The following is a 15,668-nucleotide window of genomic DNA, read 5'->3' as shown; positions in this document are numbered from 1 at the left end:
CGGATATTATATTCTGTTTCAGTTTTACTGTATTTTATCCCCATATTTGACAAATTTCGTGCCACAAAAACTTCTAGCATTTTTTTAAATTCTACAAGCACTCTGCTTTCAGACAATATATAATTGTTTTAAACTGTTTTCTAGCAGAAAATTCAGATTTGCTCGTTTGTGCAAAAATTAAGACAACGCTCCAGATGGCAAGTGGTTAAAAAAAAAATCCGAGAGGGGAGTGAAGTTCCCCTTTAAGAGAAGTAACTTTAATAATCAGACTGGAATAAGATTGGAATGATCCTTTAGAGACAAGAACAAGGGGCGCGCCTAGACCCTGGTCACCCGCATCCAGCACAGAAGCGCAGCTGATGGGTAGATACACGTTGCTAAGTGGGAGTAAATCGGTCTCTGTTGCTATGGCACATCTCCAAGGCGATGCTGCACCCCCCAGGCAAGGGTTAAAGCGCCGCGCCTGCGCACTCCCGCCGCACCTGCTGAGACAGCAGCCTGTCGCGCGCCAGTTCAAAAGGCACCAGGGAGTGATGGAGAGCAGACAGGCGGCGCGGACCGGAGGGCGTCTGCAGGTGTGCGGGCGGGAGCGCGCAGCGGACAGGTGAAGGGGGCGTGCACGCGGCCAGCCCAGACCATGGGAGCATCTTCTTATCATTAGTATCGGTTCTGATGATGAAGAACAAAGGGGGGTGCAACAAGATGACAGACAGGCCTCCCAATACTTATAGAAGGTAAGCAGATCTTTCATTACTAGCATGACATAATCAGATGGAGGGGCTCTTCCTGATCTACTGAAGATCATACATGTGCACTAAATACTAATAGATTTCACATACATGCTCCATGTGTATCTTAGTACAACTTGTCATCGGAGGGGTGGTCCTGCCTCTTATGTATTTTTATAAACAGTACTGTTGGTCTTAATCATATTTCCTACGTTGTAGAGATTTAAAGGCATATTCAGCTTTTTGCAAAGAATGCAGAAATGCATTTATATTAAGAACAAAATTGTGTTTTTATTATTATCATCATCATGATCATTATTATTTTTTGCATTGGAGTCTGCAGAGCATTGCGATTGCAATCAGCGTAATGCTTGGGCTCCTGCAGGCTATTCCTCTGGCCCCTGTGTGTGTGGAACTTGGGTTTTGCAGCCGGAAGTGGTTATCAATGGATTACAAGTAGAGATGAGCCTGGGCTTGGTGGAAATCCAGTTCACCCAAGCCTGCTCAAAAGTCTGACCGCCACCCCCACCTTCTGACCTAATCAATGGCGGCAGGAGCATTCCCCGCCCTGCAGCTCTACGTCACTGATTGGGTAGGGAGAAGGGTGTGGCGGTCTGGCTTTTGAGCAGGCCTGGGTAAACTGGGTTTCCACCAAGCCCAGGCTCATCTTTACTTGTAATGTCAGACTTTTGAGCGGGCTTGGGTGACCTGGAATCCCTCCAAGCTCAGGCTCATCTCTACTTGTAATGTCAGACTTTTGAGCGGGCTTGGGTGAACTGAGTACCCACCGCGCTCAGGCTCATCTCTACTTGTAATGTCAGACTTTTGAGTGGGCTTGGGTGACTTGGGTTCCCACCGCGCTCAGGCTCATCTCTACTTGTAATGTCAGACTTTTGAGCGGGCTTAGGTGACCTGGGTTCCCACCGCGCTCAGGCTCATCTCTGATTGTAATGTCAGACTTTTGAGCGGGCTTGGGTGAATTGGGATCCCACCAAGCCCAGGCTAATTTTTACTTGGAATGTGTCTCTCCGGCCTCCCCGGAACTAATTGGTTTGGGATAGGGGGGTGGTGGTGTTTTTTTGTTTCATTTCTATGTCCCTGTCCGGAAGAGCCACTCTATCTGACATGGTGACTTTTGTCTTTGTCACTAGAACAGAAGCAGATGGGTATCTGTCATAATTTTCTCTGGGTTAGCTGGATATAACAGCGAATGCAGCGTTGATCTCCGGTAATCTGCTACTGCACTCCTGTGCCGCAATTTTTCTGCCTTTGGTCATCAGGAGGCAGCTTTCTCCCAGGTTCAGGCAGCCTGACCCTCTCGATGAGGTGCGCCAGGTCCGTCCTTCTCCATAAGCAGAATAGAAGATGATGCCACCTGGGAAGTGTGATGTGCATATCTCTGGAGGCTTCAGCAGGAGAGACACCTAGAAGAGAATGGAGGGCAGAGGGCAAAAAAAGAAAAACAAAGTAAAAAACAGGATTTTTTCTCCACGTTTATTGAAGGACACAGCTGAGATTTTGATATCTGACTGATATGTGGTCCTATAACCCATCGGTCAGAGATCAAGATCTCTGCTGTGTCGCTCAGTGAATGGAAGAGAAAACGGAAAATGTAATACTTATCCTTCTGTAATTTTCCTTTCCTGGTGCCTATACATGGCAGCATATGTTTTGGAACCATAGGTATGTTGTCATGTAGACACCAGAAAAATCTAAAATGGAATACTTACCCTTCCATAATTTTCCTTTCCTGATGCCTATACATGGCAGCAATACTATGGTTCCAAAACGTATGCTGCCATGTAGACACCCGGAAAATAGGATTTTTTTTGTACTCACCTAAATCCCTACTTCTGCATTCATTGAAGGACACATTAGAGATCTATCCAATCTTGATTGGAGACTGATGGGTTATAGCGCCACCTATCGGTCAGAGATCAAGATCTCCTCTGTGTCCTTCAATGAACGCAAGAGAAACGGGGTTTCAGATTGTGCAGGGTTGCAGAGACACAAATTCAGTTTGTAGACTGATGGTCCACTTTAAGTGTGATACTCTAACCCAGGAGTAGGCAACCGTGGCACTCCAGCTGCGTTAAAACTACAAATCCAATCATGTCTCTAGGAGTCATTCCTGTGGCTGTCAGAGTCTTGCAATGCCTCATGGTACTTGTAGTTCCATAACAATTGGCATGCCAAGGTTGCCCACCCCTGCCCTAATCCTTATATGCGAACACTGCATATAAAAAGGAAATGATACCCATCTGTTCTGATTTGTGGGAATCCAGTAATATTTAGTCTGCTTGTCAAACGTCTCCCAATTTTCACACCTTGTGACATATTAGAACAAGCGAGTCAAATGCATAGTTGTGTTTGATATCGTGCTGCTCTTCTTCCGTGTGATACATGCCCTGATCACAGTCTTTCTCCTTTTTATATTTTAGGTGTCACCAATGGCTTGTGGGTTTGCCTGGCGCCAGCTCCTTCAGTAGAATTTGAACATCGGCAGGTCAGCCTGTAAATGAATGTCCAGTTTGATGTTTAAGTCGGGATTATCAGTCTTCCTGCACAAAATGAAGAAGCAGAATATAAGGACTCTCTCTCTGATCCTGTGCATGTTCTCGTATCTCTTGGTGGGAGCCGCCGTCTTTGATGCCCTGGAATCGGAGTCTGAAAGCTCCAGGAAACGGATCTTGGAGGAAAAAAGGACTGACCTAAAAAAGAAATATCATTTCTCCGATGAGGACTATCGAGAGATTGAGCGTGTGGTTCTGCAGTCCGAGCCTCACCGTGCAGGCAAGCAGTGGAAATTTGCCGGCTCCTTTTATTTTGCTATTACAGTAATTACTACCATAGGTAAGAGTTTGCCTTTTCATTCAATCACTTTCATTCCCGAGGGAGAGCAGCGTATGTTCTCCTCCCTCTTCGTACCACAGATTGTAATAAATGTTGCATTACGTGCTGAGAAGAGACACTTTAACTTTCCATACTGATTGCATGCTGAATTACAACATACAGATCTCTTTTTTTTCAGCCTCTGAAAGCTTTTACCGTCAGAATAAAACCTTCGTGAAATTGCCTTCCATATTTGGCATTTTGCAGTTGATTCTTATAGCAGGTTTAAATAATTTCTTCGTTTACAACTCTTTGCGTTAGATGCAGAATAGCTCAATAATCTCACAAAGAGCCTGAGCGAAGTCAAAGACAATTGTCTGGGTTGCTGAAAGTAACCTTTGATTGTCAGGTTGGATTTTTGCTCGTCCAGGTTAAGCCACCAGATTTTACTGAAACGGATCTTACAATTACCTCTATGGCTTGTGTAGACAGACTTTAGAGCAGCGTTTTCTTATTTTAGTCACGGCTCCCTCTTAAAGTATGCCAAATCTCGAGGAACCCCATTCTAAAATGTACAAAAAAGAAAAATGTGGCCCCTCCAAAATCCATAAACACTCCCCCCTTTATCCCAGATAGTGGTCTGGGATGGATCTTAATGGGGACCAACATAAAAACACACACAAGAAAAGAGGCTTTCCCCTTCACATCGGAGTTTCCCTTTCATATCAGGAGCACCCGTTCACATCAGAGTCCCCCACCTTTAGATCAGAATGCCACCATTTACATCAAAATCTCCCATTCACATCAAGAACCCTCTTCACATCAGAAATTCTCCCCTTTATATCAACACCTCCCTTCACATCAGAGCTTCCCTTTCAAATCAGGAGCCCCCGTTCACATCAGAGTCCCACTCTTCAAATCAGAATCATGCCTTTCACATCAAAGTCCCCCTTTACATTAGGAGCCCCCTTCTTTCACATCAGCGTTGTCTCTTCACATACAAAACCCTCCCCCCTTTACATCAACAGCCCCCTTCACATCAGAAGCCCACTTCTTTACATCAGAGCCTGCCTTTAAACAGATTATGATAATAATATGAAAATCTCCTTTTCACATCAGGGTCCCCCTTTCACATCAGAAACCCTTCCTCCTTTACATCAATAGCCCCCTTCACATCAGAAACCCACCTTCACATCAGAGCCCCACCTTTAAAATCAGAGACCGCCCTTTCACACCAGGAGTGCCCTTTACATCAGAGTCCCCCTTCATATCAAGAGCCCTGTTCACATCATAACCCTTCCCTCTTTACATCAGTAGCCTCCTTCACATCAGAAGCCCACCTTCTTCACATCAGAAGCACCCTTCACATCAGAAGCCTGCCAGCACCATGGAAAGGCATAACACCGTGTGAACATTTGGAGGCACCCTGGTTGAGAAAGGCTGCTTGAGACCTGGTTTTGAAAAAGTTCAATGTCAGCAGCTACAAGTACTTTTCTTTCAAAAACACCTACTTACAGCACTGTCTTCCGCAAAACCAAAGTCTTCATAGCTTGTTAGGTTCCCATGCTGCCATCTTGGATTTGGGAGCCTGCTGTGACTTCTTTATCACCCACAACCATCCTACTGTGTATGTGCTGTCATTGGCTGCAGTCATTGTTTGGTCAAGACTTCTCGGCTTGTCTCCTTCAACAAAAGTTGATTTTAAAAATCTCATTTTGTTGAATGGAGAGGCGCCGACGGGGCCACAAACTCCTCCGATGTTGTAAGGGAAGAAGGGACGCAACATGACCACACTAGCATGGATCTGCTTCTGTGATTAGCGTGGTCAAGATCCAGCAGAAAGTCCCTCCATCATCATGAGGACTGGCAGGATTACAAGGTATTTATTGGAGGTCCCCAAATTTCACATTCACGTTTACATGTTACAGCTTAGAGTGACTTGCTTCTGAGAATGAAACATGTCTTAAAGCTCCATGTTTACAAAAAAAAGCTTAGGCTTACGCAGCGTCTGTGCCCCTATGTGGCAGTACGTGGCAATAGGTGTCTCTGCATTGATTGTTGCATTGTGGGATCCGGGCAGGGGGTGTTGGGGCATTTTAGGGAAGTCTTGTGTCCTAGACAGGAGGCTGATTACAAGTATGGGCAGATCTGGCACCTCATGGTGGTTACTATCCACCACTTACCTTGTATTCGCTGACTACTAACAATGTCTAGTGCAGATCCACTTTAACCCTTTTGTGACCTTTTGTGACCAGAGGCCATTACTGCACAGACCAAATTCCGCAGCGTCCGCATGCATTGGTTAAGTTAACGGTAAGTCTGTGACTAATTTGCACATCTTAATAGTTTTTATACACATTTATTAAAGAAGTATTAAACTTTCAAACTTGTTTTAATCATGAATCCAGAGCAAACAAATATACGGTACATTGCACAGTAAAGTATTTCTTTCAGTTTTTGCCCAAGCACTTACAGTCATCATGTTTTCAAATAGTTGTAACTCTCTCAGCTCGGCTTCCCTGAACTTCCTGTCCAGTACAAGATCATAAGGGACAGCAGAGCAGTCTACAGCAACTGTTCATGTACTAGCTTGAAGGAGGGGGGAGCCAGGGGGGGGGGGGGGGAATGACTTGCCTTGCTGTCCCTGTGTGTTTGTGGAGGCACACACAGTTTACTAGCACACACGAGGTTGCCTCTATAAGACCCTGCAAGGGAAAGGAGCCACCGTAAAACAGGGTATCAGGAACAGTGCTCATGGGACCAGCTGATTCTGCAGAAAACTAAAACTTTCAAACCTCAAGGAGCAGCATCCATTGTAAGTGATTTAATTAGCATAACATAATACAATTTTGACTTTAATATCACTTAAAGGAGAACTATGAAGTGAGTGCTTTTCACTCACCTCATAGTTCTAGCTGACCTGTGACAATGAGACTGTCACAGGTCGGCTCAGTAGATCGGGAGCTGAGCGAACACATACAGGCGTTCGCTCACCTCTCGATCCTGTCACGGCAGAGAGCTGTGACAGGATCAGGAGGGGCTGGATTGCCCCCGCTCCGATAAGCCAGCGCTAACTGGCGGATCGGACGGGGGAGGGGGCGGGTACAGCTGGCTCTGCCTCTAGATAGGCAGAGCCAGCTGTCACTCACGCAGCTGGGCGGATCCTGGCATAATTGTCGGGATCCGCTTCAGCTGCGGCATCTCAGTATACCGCGAGCAGCAGCTCGCTGTATACCCCGAGCTGCAGCTCGCGGTATACTGAGCTTAGGGTGACGGGAGGACGCAGCCTGCATGCAATCATTCTATCCTAGCTGACATAGAGGTCACATGACCGGGAACCACTTCGATTAGTCAGTGGGGACCTAGGTTGTCATTGACGGCCGGGATTGTAAGTTAGCAGCAATGTGAAATGTCAGCAGCTTTATTGTGTCCTCTGTATTTGACATCATGCTGGGGAGCGTTCATATACAGATTGTGGGTGGGAGGGGGTTATAGTGGATGATGTTTTAAATTCAGTAACCCCTAACAAGAAATGTTATATTTTTACTTTCACTGAGAGTGAATGGAACTTGGAATTTAGTTGGGATACCTAATTTTGGTACAATTATTCACCCATTATTCTAAAAACTCTGTAATCATGGTGGCACTAAGATAGAGCCATGTGATCTGCACTTCAGCCTCTTTAAATCCAGGTAGACACCTACAATTATTGCATGAATTTTTGCTGAACAGGGTCCTCTCACACTCAAGGACATGTATGAAGTGCATGGCCTGCCACCCTGCCAACCTCAGCTGACATGTTCAGGTTAATGGAAAACTCCAGACAGACCAACTACTATAGGACTGTGGTTCACTGTGCTGTCACCACTGCTAAACACCGCTACAGTATATGGCAACTGCAGTGCGAGATTTTTATGAACTCTTAGAGCTCAGCCACACAGCGATCTAAACAAAATAGTGCTTGCAGCATTTTGTTCGGACCAGACCAGACCGCAGGCATAATGTCCCTTGCGTTCCCGTGCGGCCGATCGCATTGCGGCCGGAGGCCATGGCTATGGTGCCATTCACTTCAATGGACCGGCACCACGCCCCCTCCTGCCCCACAACATAGTGAGCCGGATGCATTGCGATGCAGTGCGTTCTGGCCAGAATCGGGCCGGAACGCACTGCATCTGGTGTGAACGAGGGTACAAATTTTCCTAACCTTTTGCAGTGCAGGGGTAGCTTGTTTTAAGTGCTTGTTTTTGTCTAGGGACGAACTTGATGGACTTGGCTGCTATGCTGGTCCCTCTGCTCCAGTGATGGAATGCACCGATGGACTGTATTGGACGTGATGACTCACAGGACTTTAGACCACTAGGGGTGGAGGGAGAGAGCTGCAGGGACCGGACTAACAGCCAGCCAACTCAAAGGTTCAGGCATTTCTTTTTTTTATATTCGCCCCTAGACGAAAACGAGCACTTACTGCAAGGGTTAATAATATTTCTGCCCAGAGTTCCTCTTTAATGTTGGGGGAAAGTTGATGATGGGGGGGAATTAGGATTCTAATTAGATGGTCTAATGGTAACGCAATATAAGAGGCATTGGATATATCTGTTTACCTCTTATATTGCGTAACCATAGGAAAAATGTAAGAAAATATACGGATGGAAGGTTATCTTTGCAGCAATGAAAGTTACGTGACCATGGAAACAGACAATGTCTTTAATATCCTTCTGTTTCTGGAGCTCACAGAATGCTAGTATTTTAGTTTGATCATTCAAGATCTCTAGATCCAAGAGCCAATATAAAAATGGTTGTTAGTCACTTTCCTCCCAATTAGTCTACAAAGAAAAGAACTAGTTGTGTTTCTGGTCACAACATCGGCAGCACGGAGCGGTTTAGGCTGGAAAGCAGCTTTTATGTTACATATAGCAGTAGGTGTTAGCTACCTAGACTAGGGATTGACAAATTGTCTTTGAATGCAGGAGCCAGCTAAAAAAGTTAGGAGCCAGGTTTTTTTTTGCGAGGGCGTTTTGTGGTGGCTTTATATTTCCCTTTTTTTTTTTTTTTGTTTCTGTATTTTTTTCTTTAATTTTACTTTTATTTTTAGGTCCACCTCTGCTGATTGGCAGTGGGCGGGTGCAATAGCCAGCCTGCTATTGGCTACTGCAATTTAAAATAGCCAATAGTGGGCTGGCTATTGCTGGCGGCCGCTGGATTGAAGATGTGTCGCGGCTGGCAGCAGGTACGCAGCAAGCGGGCGAGCTGACGTGTATTGGCGGCACAGAGGAACTGTACCTCCGTTTCTTCTCCCACCGCTGCTGCTGCCGCAATAACTCTGCCGTTCTCCTCCCTGCTTCAGATTTACAGACTGTCAGCGGTTTCTCCACACAGGCTGTAATCAGCTGAGTGATCTGTGTACCCTCTGACGCAGACCTTTGTACCCGATTAAAGCCTGTAAGGAGAGACTGCTGACAGTCGGAGTCTGCAGCGGGGAGGAGAACGGCAGTTACCCATGTCACATGTTTTGCCTGAGGAAGGGGATCCTTCGAGACCCCGACACGTTGCACTAGTGTGATATGCTTCATCTACGTCAATAAATAGACAAATTTGATCTGCATGCCGGTGACCCTATTTCTATATCTGATGTGAAGAGGGCTCCTGATTTGAAAGGGTGGGGGGGTCTTTGATTTCAAGGGGAGTCAAACTAGAAAAAGATGGTAACCGCATAAATTTATAATAAACAATAAAGGTGATCAGCGCCAGTAAGTGTAATGTGGAAATAAGAGCTACCAAGCACTAAGGATATAACTAAATATCTGATATTTTTGATGTGGGGATGCACTGGGGGTCCCAGCTTGCATTTTTGGTTGCTGGTCCTCCAGTGTATCCCTGCACCTTTTTGAGGAGGAGTAGGCTGCCTCCAGGTACACCTGCATTTAATTCATCGACTGCATTAATATGCTCCCACTTGGAGACTCATATAAATAGAGTTAGGATCACACTTTACAGAGGTGCCTTGACGGTGGCGGTGTGGCTTCTACGTATTTTTGGTCAAAGGTTCATGCAACTAAAACCTCTGCTTTTAACGCATAATGTTAACAGGGTAATTTGTTTTGTGGCAGGTGTGCTGGGGACTTTTTTGTGTTTTGTTTTCATTTCAAGGGGGGCTCCTGATTTTAAAGGGTTGATTCTGATGTAAAGGGGAACACAATTTTATTTATGTTTTTACGTGTGGTCCCCCCCTCAAAATTCATACCAGACCCTCATATGGGATAAGGGTCTGGTATGGATTTTGGAGGGGGTCACACATATAATTTTTTACATTTTAGACTTGGTTAATAATCGGCCAACTAATCGATTATGAAAATAATCGTTAGCTGCAGCCCTAGTTGTCTCGAGATTTTGCAAGCTTTTAAAGGGTGCTGTGACTGACAAAAGGTTGAGAAACACCGGTCTATGGGGCTGGTATGTGCAGAAGGGAGCACTGTGGCACTGGATTAAACAGTAGCGGAACAATGCCGTTTGGATCTTGGTAAGTACAGCTCTACGGAGGGGGAGAGTGACATCTTTAAGACCAGGTGAGGGGGGGCAGAAAGGACTTCTCCTTTATCCGTTAAGGTGTGTGCAGTAGACATGTGCTCTGCCAAAAAATTTGTTTTAAATTCGGATTTGTGTTATTTCGTTTTCGGGATTCGGGTGTGAAAGCCAATTCGGATTCGGAATTCGGACGAAATTCGTTAGCGGTAGTTCGTTCGCACGTTCGTTTCGGTTTCGTTTCTTATTCGTTTCGTTCATTCGTTCTTTCGTTTGCAGCAATGTGCCATTTGAGGGGGAAAAATGTTTTTCTTCAACGAACGAAAGGAATAAGAAACGGAAACGAACGTTTGAACGAACTACCGCTACCGAATTTCGGAAACGGAAATTCGGATTCGTTTGCATTCGTTATATCTGTAATTCGGAATTCGGATACATCCGAATGTCCGAATTTCCAAAAATTTGTCCGAATTTCAATTCGCAACGAAACGAATCGCACATGTCTAGTGTGCAGCACCTATTGAAGGTATTTATGACAGTAAATAGATATATAGTTGTCACATACCATAGCGGGAGCTTGAGATGACAAGGGCAGCCTCTCTTGCTTCTCCAGCCCAAGAACTTCTGGATGGAGGTGGAACAGGTGCCCAAAGACAAAAAGTGTTACAAGTGCCCAAAGATAGCTTAGTCATCGGGTATGCTGGGATCAGTAGTGCCATCTCCCAGGCAGGAAGAAGGTGAAGAACACAGATTTTTGATAGTAAAGTCCAAGTCAAGCCAAGTCAGCAACAATCGGGCAACAAGGTACCAGAACAGCAGGCGAAGTGTAGTCAGGGACAGGCCAGGTCAATAATTTGTGGGCAGCGAAGTACAGAACCAGCAGACAGAAGCGTGGTCAAAAACGAGCCGTGTTCGAGGGTACAGAACAGCTATCGGAAGGTCAAGGCAAGCCGGGATAGTAAAGGGAGATCAGAATTAAAATACAAGAAACGGAACATCGATAGCAGGGAACAGCTATAGATCACTCAGCATGGACGCTAGGATGTCTCCGCCTTAAATAGCCCATTTGGCGCCACAGTTCGTAATAAGCGCGTGGATATGTCTGTGCACGCTGTGGAATTTGTGCTCAGATGAGAGCAGACCTGCGCAGAGACGCGCGGCTGTGCACAATTCTACATGCCAAACTGTGCCCGAGCACTTGCACAGACACTTGATCAGACCTTCGTCCGCACAGGCTGGTTCTAGCTTCCTGACAATAGTAGTTTGGTGTTAACAAACCGTTCGTAAGTTACTTCCACTAGTTGTGTATAAACTGAATGAATTACATTTTTTTTTATTACTGAATACATAACTGCATGCGTTGGGGTTTTATAATATCTAACTGGATTTCAGCTTTAAATAGAATAATATAAGTAGTGATTTATGCAGATCCTGTTCAACTGTCTTCTTAAATCTTCTGCCGGGATGCAGGCGCATCAGACACCTGATACTACTTCTACTAAAGTCTTTGATTTTCATCTCGAATAACGATATCCCTCTTTCCTTCCAGAATCTAAATTCCTAATATGGTTCATATTTTACTGTAAGATTTTCTATCTGGCTGAACTCATTTTTTGTCTTTGCTCCCAAAATATCCTTTTATGGTCCCATCTGTTCAATTTGTCTGCTTAGACGACACGACCTCAGAATGGCTTACTGATGCTGCCCAGTCATACCCCATGTCTATTTATCTCTTGATGTGTGTCAGAGGGTAAGAGCACAACTATTTTTGGACATCCGAAATAATGTGAAATAACAGAACGCATCACTCTAGTTGTATGTGCGCCCCGGCACTCGTAAAACTGTTATTGGCTTTTTCCTTCCTGTTGGAAGGCTTCTTGTAAATATTGCTCTGCTAGGAGAGCGTGACGGTTAGTATTGGTTCCACAATGTAGACACGGGAATCCAGGCATTGTGCTGTACTATTCTGCCGTATATTAAAGCTGAACTCTGGGTAAAAATCTAGGTTAAAAAATAACAGTTATATTCGGCTGATCCTCAGAGCCCGGCTGACTGTGACAGTGCTCCCTCCTTAGTGTCTCCTCCTCCACTGCAGTAATACAATGTCCCCAGCATCTTCATGTCCTATACACTGTGTATAGAACATAATGACTCGAGGATCCTTAGACCACTGCAATAGATGAGGGGCGAGGTAGAAGGGGCCATTCTAAGAGCAACCTGGCTCAGAGGATTGGGTGAGTATAACTTTTTTTTTTGAACCTATACCAAAAAAGCACTTAACTCTTACAGTGCAGGAGTAGCCCCACTGCAAGGGTTAAGACCATTTTTAACCAGAGTTCTACTTTAAAGCACACCCTCACATACGATGCAGGACTCCTGAACCTGTATTATATATTGTATGACATTAGAAATCCCACAACTTTCTTCAGCGATCCGTAGCAAATAGCTCACTATATGCTGATTTTGGGTAACAGGAGTAGATTAGTAAATGCATTATTTAAAAAGGGCTGGGAATTCATTGGTCTAATTCCGTCTGTTTCCTGCTGAATCGGCAAACTTTGAGCGATGGGTGGCCCTGCCAGCACCAGCTGAATCAACCAAAGTTGGTTTCAATAACCTTTTGTAGAAGGAGCATGGGGGGAAATTTTTGGGCCAGTCAGCTGCAGCCACTCTTTGGGCACCAGTTGTCCTAATACAATTGCCGGAAAAGGGAGACTTCTCCATCCATGGGAATGGTGTGACGGACTCCCTGATACCCCGACTGGATATCTCCATCTTAAGGCTGTTCCCTGGGTGCTAGAACCAGAAGCAAGTGAATATAGCATGGGCTTACCCCAAGAATCAGACAGCAATGACTTTGGAATGGAAACATGAATTGGTTTATTGAAGAAAGCACACAGAGTATATACCTCACAGAATCAGATAAGAGTTCAGTGTGTTACATTGAACAGTTCCCTCCCCCAGACAGCCGGGTGCCGCATGGGTATTCCTTAAGCACAGACACTCTTTGAACCTAGTGAATGTCCTTAATCAGATAAGAGCTTGATCCCATCATCCCAAACAATGACCACCCCAGACAGCCTGCTGCCTTCACAAAATTATGTTCAGCAGAGATGGTATCCAAACAAGATGGAAGTCCGGATGGTTCAAATCAAATCGATTGGTAAAAAGCTCTCTCTCTAGATAAAATATTAAACAGGAGATCACACACAGCAAACAAAGTTCTCCTGAGTAATACATCTCTGCATCCCTAGGTCTGTCACAGGTGGAATCCAGGACTTTTTCTCATTCGGCTCGCAGACCAGCTTTAGATTGAGATGCTGGGTTGGTCAAGTTCTTGGAGCCAGCGTGCTTAATAAAATGTAGCCGGTGCCTAACTTTTTTTCTTAAATTTTCTTTTTGTTGTCAATGTAAGTAAATGCACCCCAACTGTAAACAACGGCCTGTTAGCTCCTGAATTGTTCTTGATGGTTTGTTTACCCTTAGTCCATTTCAGGACAAGTGGTTTTATATCTTTTACGGACCAGACCAATTTGTTTTATTTCTGCTATGTTATTGTAGCCATTTTGGCATTACTTATAGTATTGTAGCCATTTTTTTCTTGGGGCAAATGAAGCTTAATAAGATAATAAAACATCTTTTATTTTGCATTTTAAATAATAAAAAAACCCATTCCCTTTACATCTGGTGTTACTGTAAATATAAAGTACAAATGCTGATCTGTGACTTACCTCCTTTATCCCAACACTAGTAACATGGTGAAGTCATTTACAGTTTAATATAATACTACAAAAGGAACAATTGTAAATAAAATATTTGCATACTGTTAGATTTTCAGCTTTAAATGAAGAGCTTCAAGGACTCCGTCCATTCGCCAACCTGTGTTTTAGGGCTGTCCGCCCACTTTTCTTATTATTCAACAACGACCTTTATAGCAGGTTGGCCTTGAGGGGGTTGTAGGCATCACATCAATGTAAAAGAAAATATTCATCCTCCTGGCTATTTTTGGTCTGCTCAGATCTTCGGTCTGTCTTCGCACAGATTTAAACCTAGATCTCAGTCAACGGACTGATCACTCTCAACATTGCAGCCTTCTGGCTATGAAGTTGCCCAGCTTGGGCTGTACAGGCCACCTGCCTATTTAAACACCATCATTGACCTTTATCTGCTCACTTTATGTCAAACGTCAGTGCTTATCTTTCAAGCTGGACAGGCCTGGACACGCACTCCCTTATATGTCTTCTGCTGCCGTGTGTCCCCTGACTGACTGCCTATTTACAGGGAAACACTCACCCGGCAATAGTTCACGTGCAAGAAGTCCCTGAGGAGTCTTATCAGGGACTCCTTCCATACTAAAGGTGCCCATACACTTTACAACCCTCGCAAGACTTTTGTCTTGCGAGGGTTGTAAAGTACTTAAAAAAACGTACGATCTGCCCATCTTGGACAGGCAGATCGTACTTGCGATCATCGCAAGCCCCCCCCCTGAGGGGCGGGCTTACGATGACTGCAATGAGGGGCGGGCTTACGATCACTGCAAACGGGCTGTGTGCGTGTGCGCACACCGGCCCGTTCGGCAGTTGTCAAACCAGCAGGCCACTAACTCGCCGAGAATTGTACGATTCCCGTCGGGTTTTCTAGAATGCCATGCAGTAGAAACGGTCGCACGCCTTCCATACACTGCACGATTCTCGTACGATCGCGGGATTTCCCACGATTCTCGTACGAGATTCGTGCAGTGTATGGGCACCTTCAGCCATGCTTAAACTGCCTAATGTATTATTTATTTATTTCAGGTATTTATATAGCTCCAACAATTTACACACTTTACATATTGCACGTTCACATCAGTCCCTGCCCTAAAGGAGCTTACAATCTAAGGTCCCAATTACACACACACACACACACACACACAGGGCCAATGTAGACAGGAGCCAATTAACTTTCTAGCATGTCTTTGGAGTGTGGGAGAAAACCAGAGTAGGAACATCTCGGAGAACTAACCACAGATCTGTGGCTGTAGGCTGCCTCAAATCCTTCTGTCTCTTCATGTAATCCTAGACCAGGGGTGCCCATTAGGTAGATCGTGATCTACCAGTAGCTCTCAAAGCTGATGCTGGTAGATCACGAAGGGTGTGAATGGCGGCCCCTTTATTCCATTTTGGTATATTTATTTAGCTGTGCACACATGATTACCTATCAGCCTGAGTCTGCTGAGCCAAGCTCCCTGACACCTTTCTGGTGGATACTGGTGGTTGAAGTGCTATGTATTACATCAAAGAATGTTAGTTTACACAGCCTGTTGCACTACACTGTTTGCAAAATAAAGCAAGATGAGCCAGGAGAGAGAGAGAGCAAGGAGAGGCAGACAGGAGAGAGAGCAAGGAGAGACAGCCAGGAAAGAGAGAGAGGAGAAACAGCCAGGGGAGAGAGCAAAGAGAGACAGCCAAGAGAGCAAAGAGAGACAGCCAGGAGAGAAAACGAGGAATGACAGCCAGGAGAGAGAGAGAGCCAGGAGAGACAGCCAGGAGAGAGAGCAAGGAGAGACAGCCAGGAGAGAAAACGAGGAATGACAGCCAGGAGAGTGAG

The 15,668-nt window shown here is 45.1% G+C and overlaps 1 protein-coding gene across 1 annotated transcript in view; it reads left to right on the top strand.

The window, feature by feature from the left end:
* The first annotated feature begins 449 nt into the window (after positions 1-449).
* LOC108793687 (potassium channel subfamily K member 9-like) overlaps positions 450-15,668 on the top strand; it is a 34,898-nt gene continuing 19,679 nt past the window's right edge. The window contains exons 1-2 of the mRNA XM_018564700.1: positions 450-734; positions 3,170-3,581. Coding sequence (XP_018420202.1) covers positions 3,251-3,581 — 331 coding nt within the window. The 5' untranslated portion in view covers positions 450-734; positions 3,170-3,250. The remainder of the gene's footprint in view (positions 735-3,169; positions 3,582-15,668) is intronic.

Source organism: Nanorana parkeri, unplaced genomic scaffold (genome assembly GCF_000935625.1).
Source record: "Nanorana parkeri isolate BGI_ZX_2015 unplaced genomic scaffold, ASM93562v1 scaffold773, whole genome shotgun sequence".
Classification (NCBI taxonomy): domain Eukaryota; kingdom Metazoa; phylum Chordata; class Amphibia; order Anura; family Dicroglossidae; genus Nanorana; species Nanorana parkeri.
This window is presented reverse-complemented; position numbering and strand designations above follow the sequence as displayed.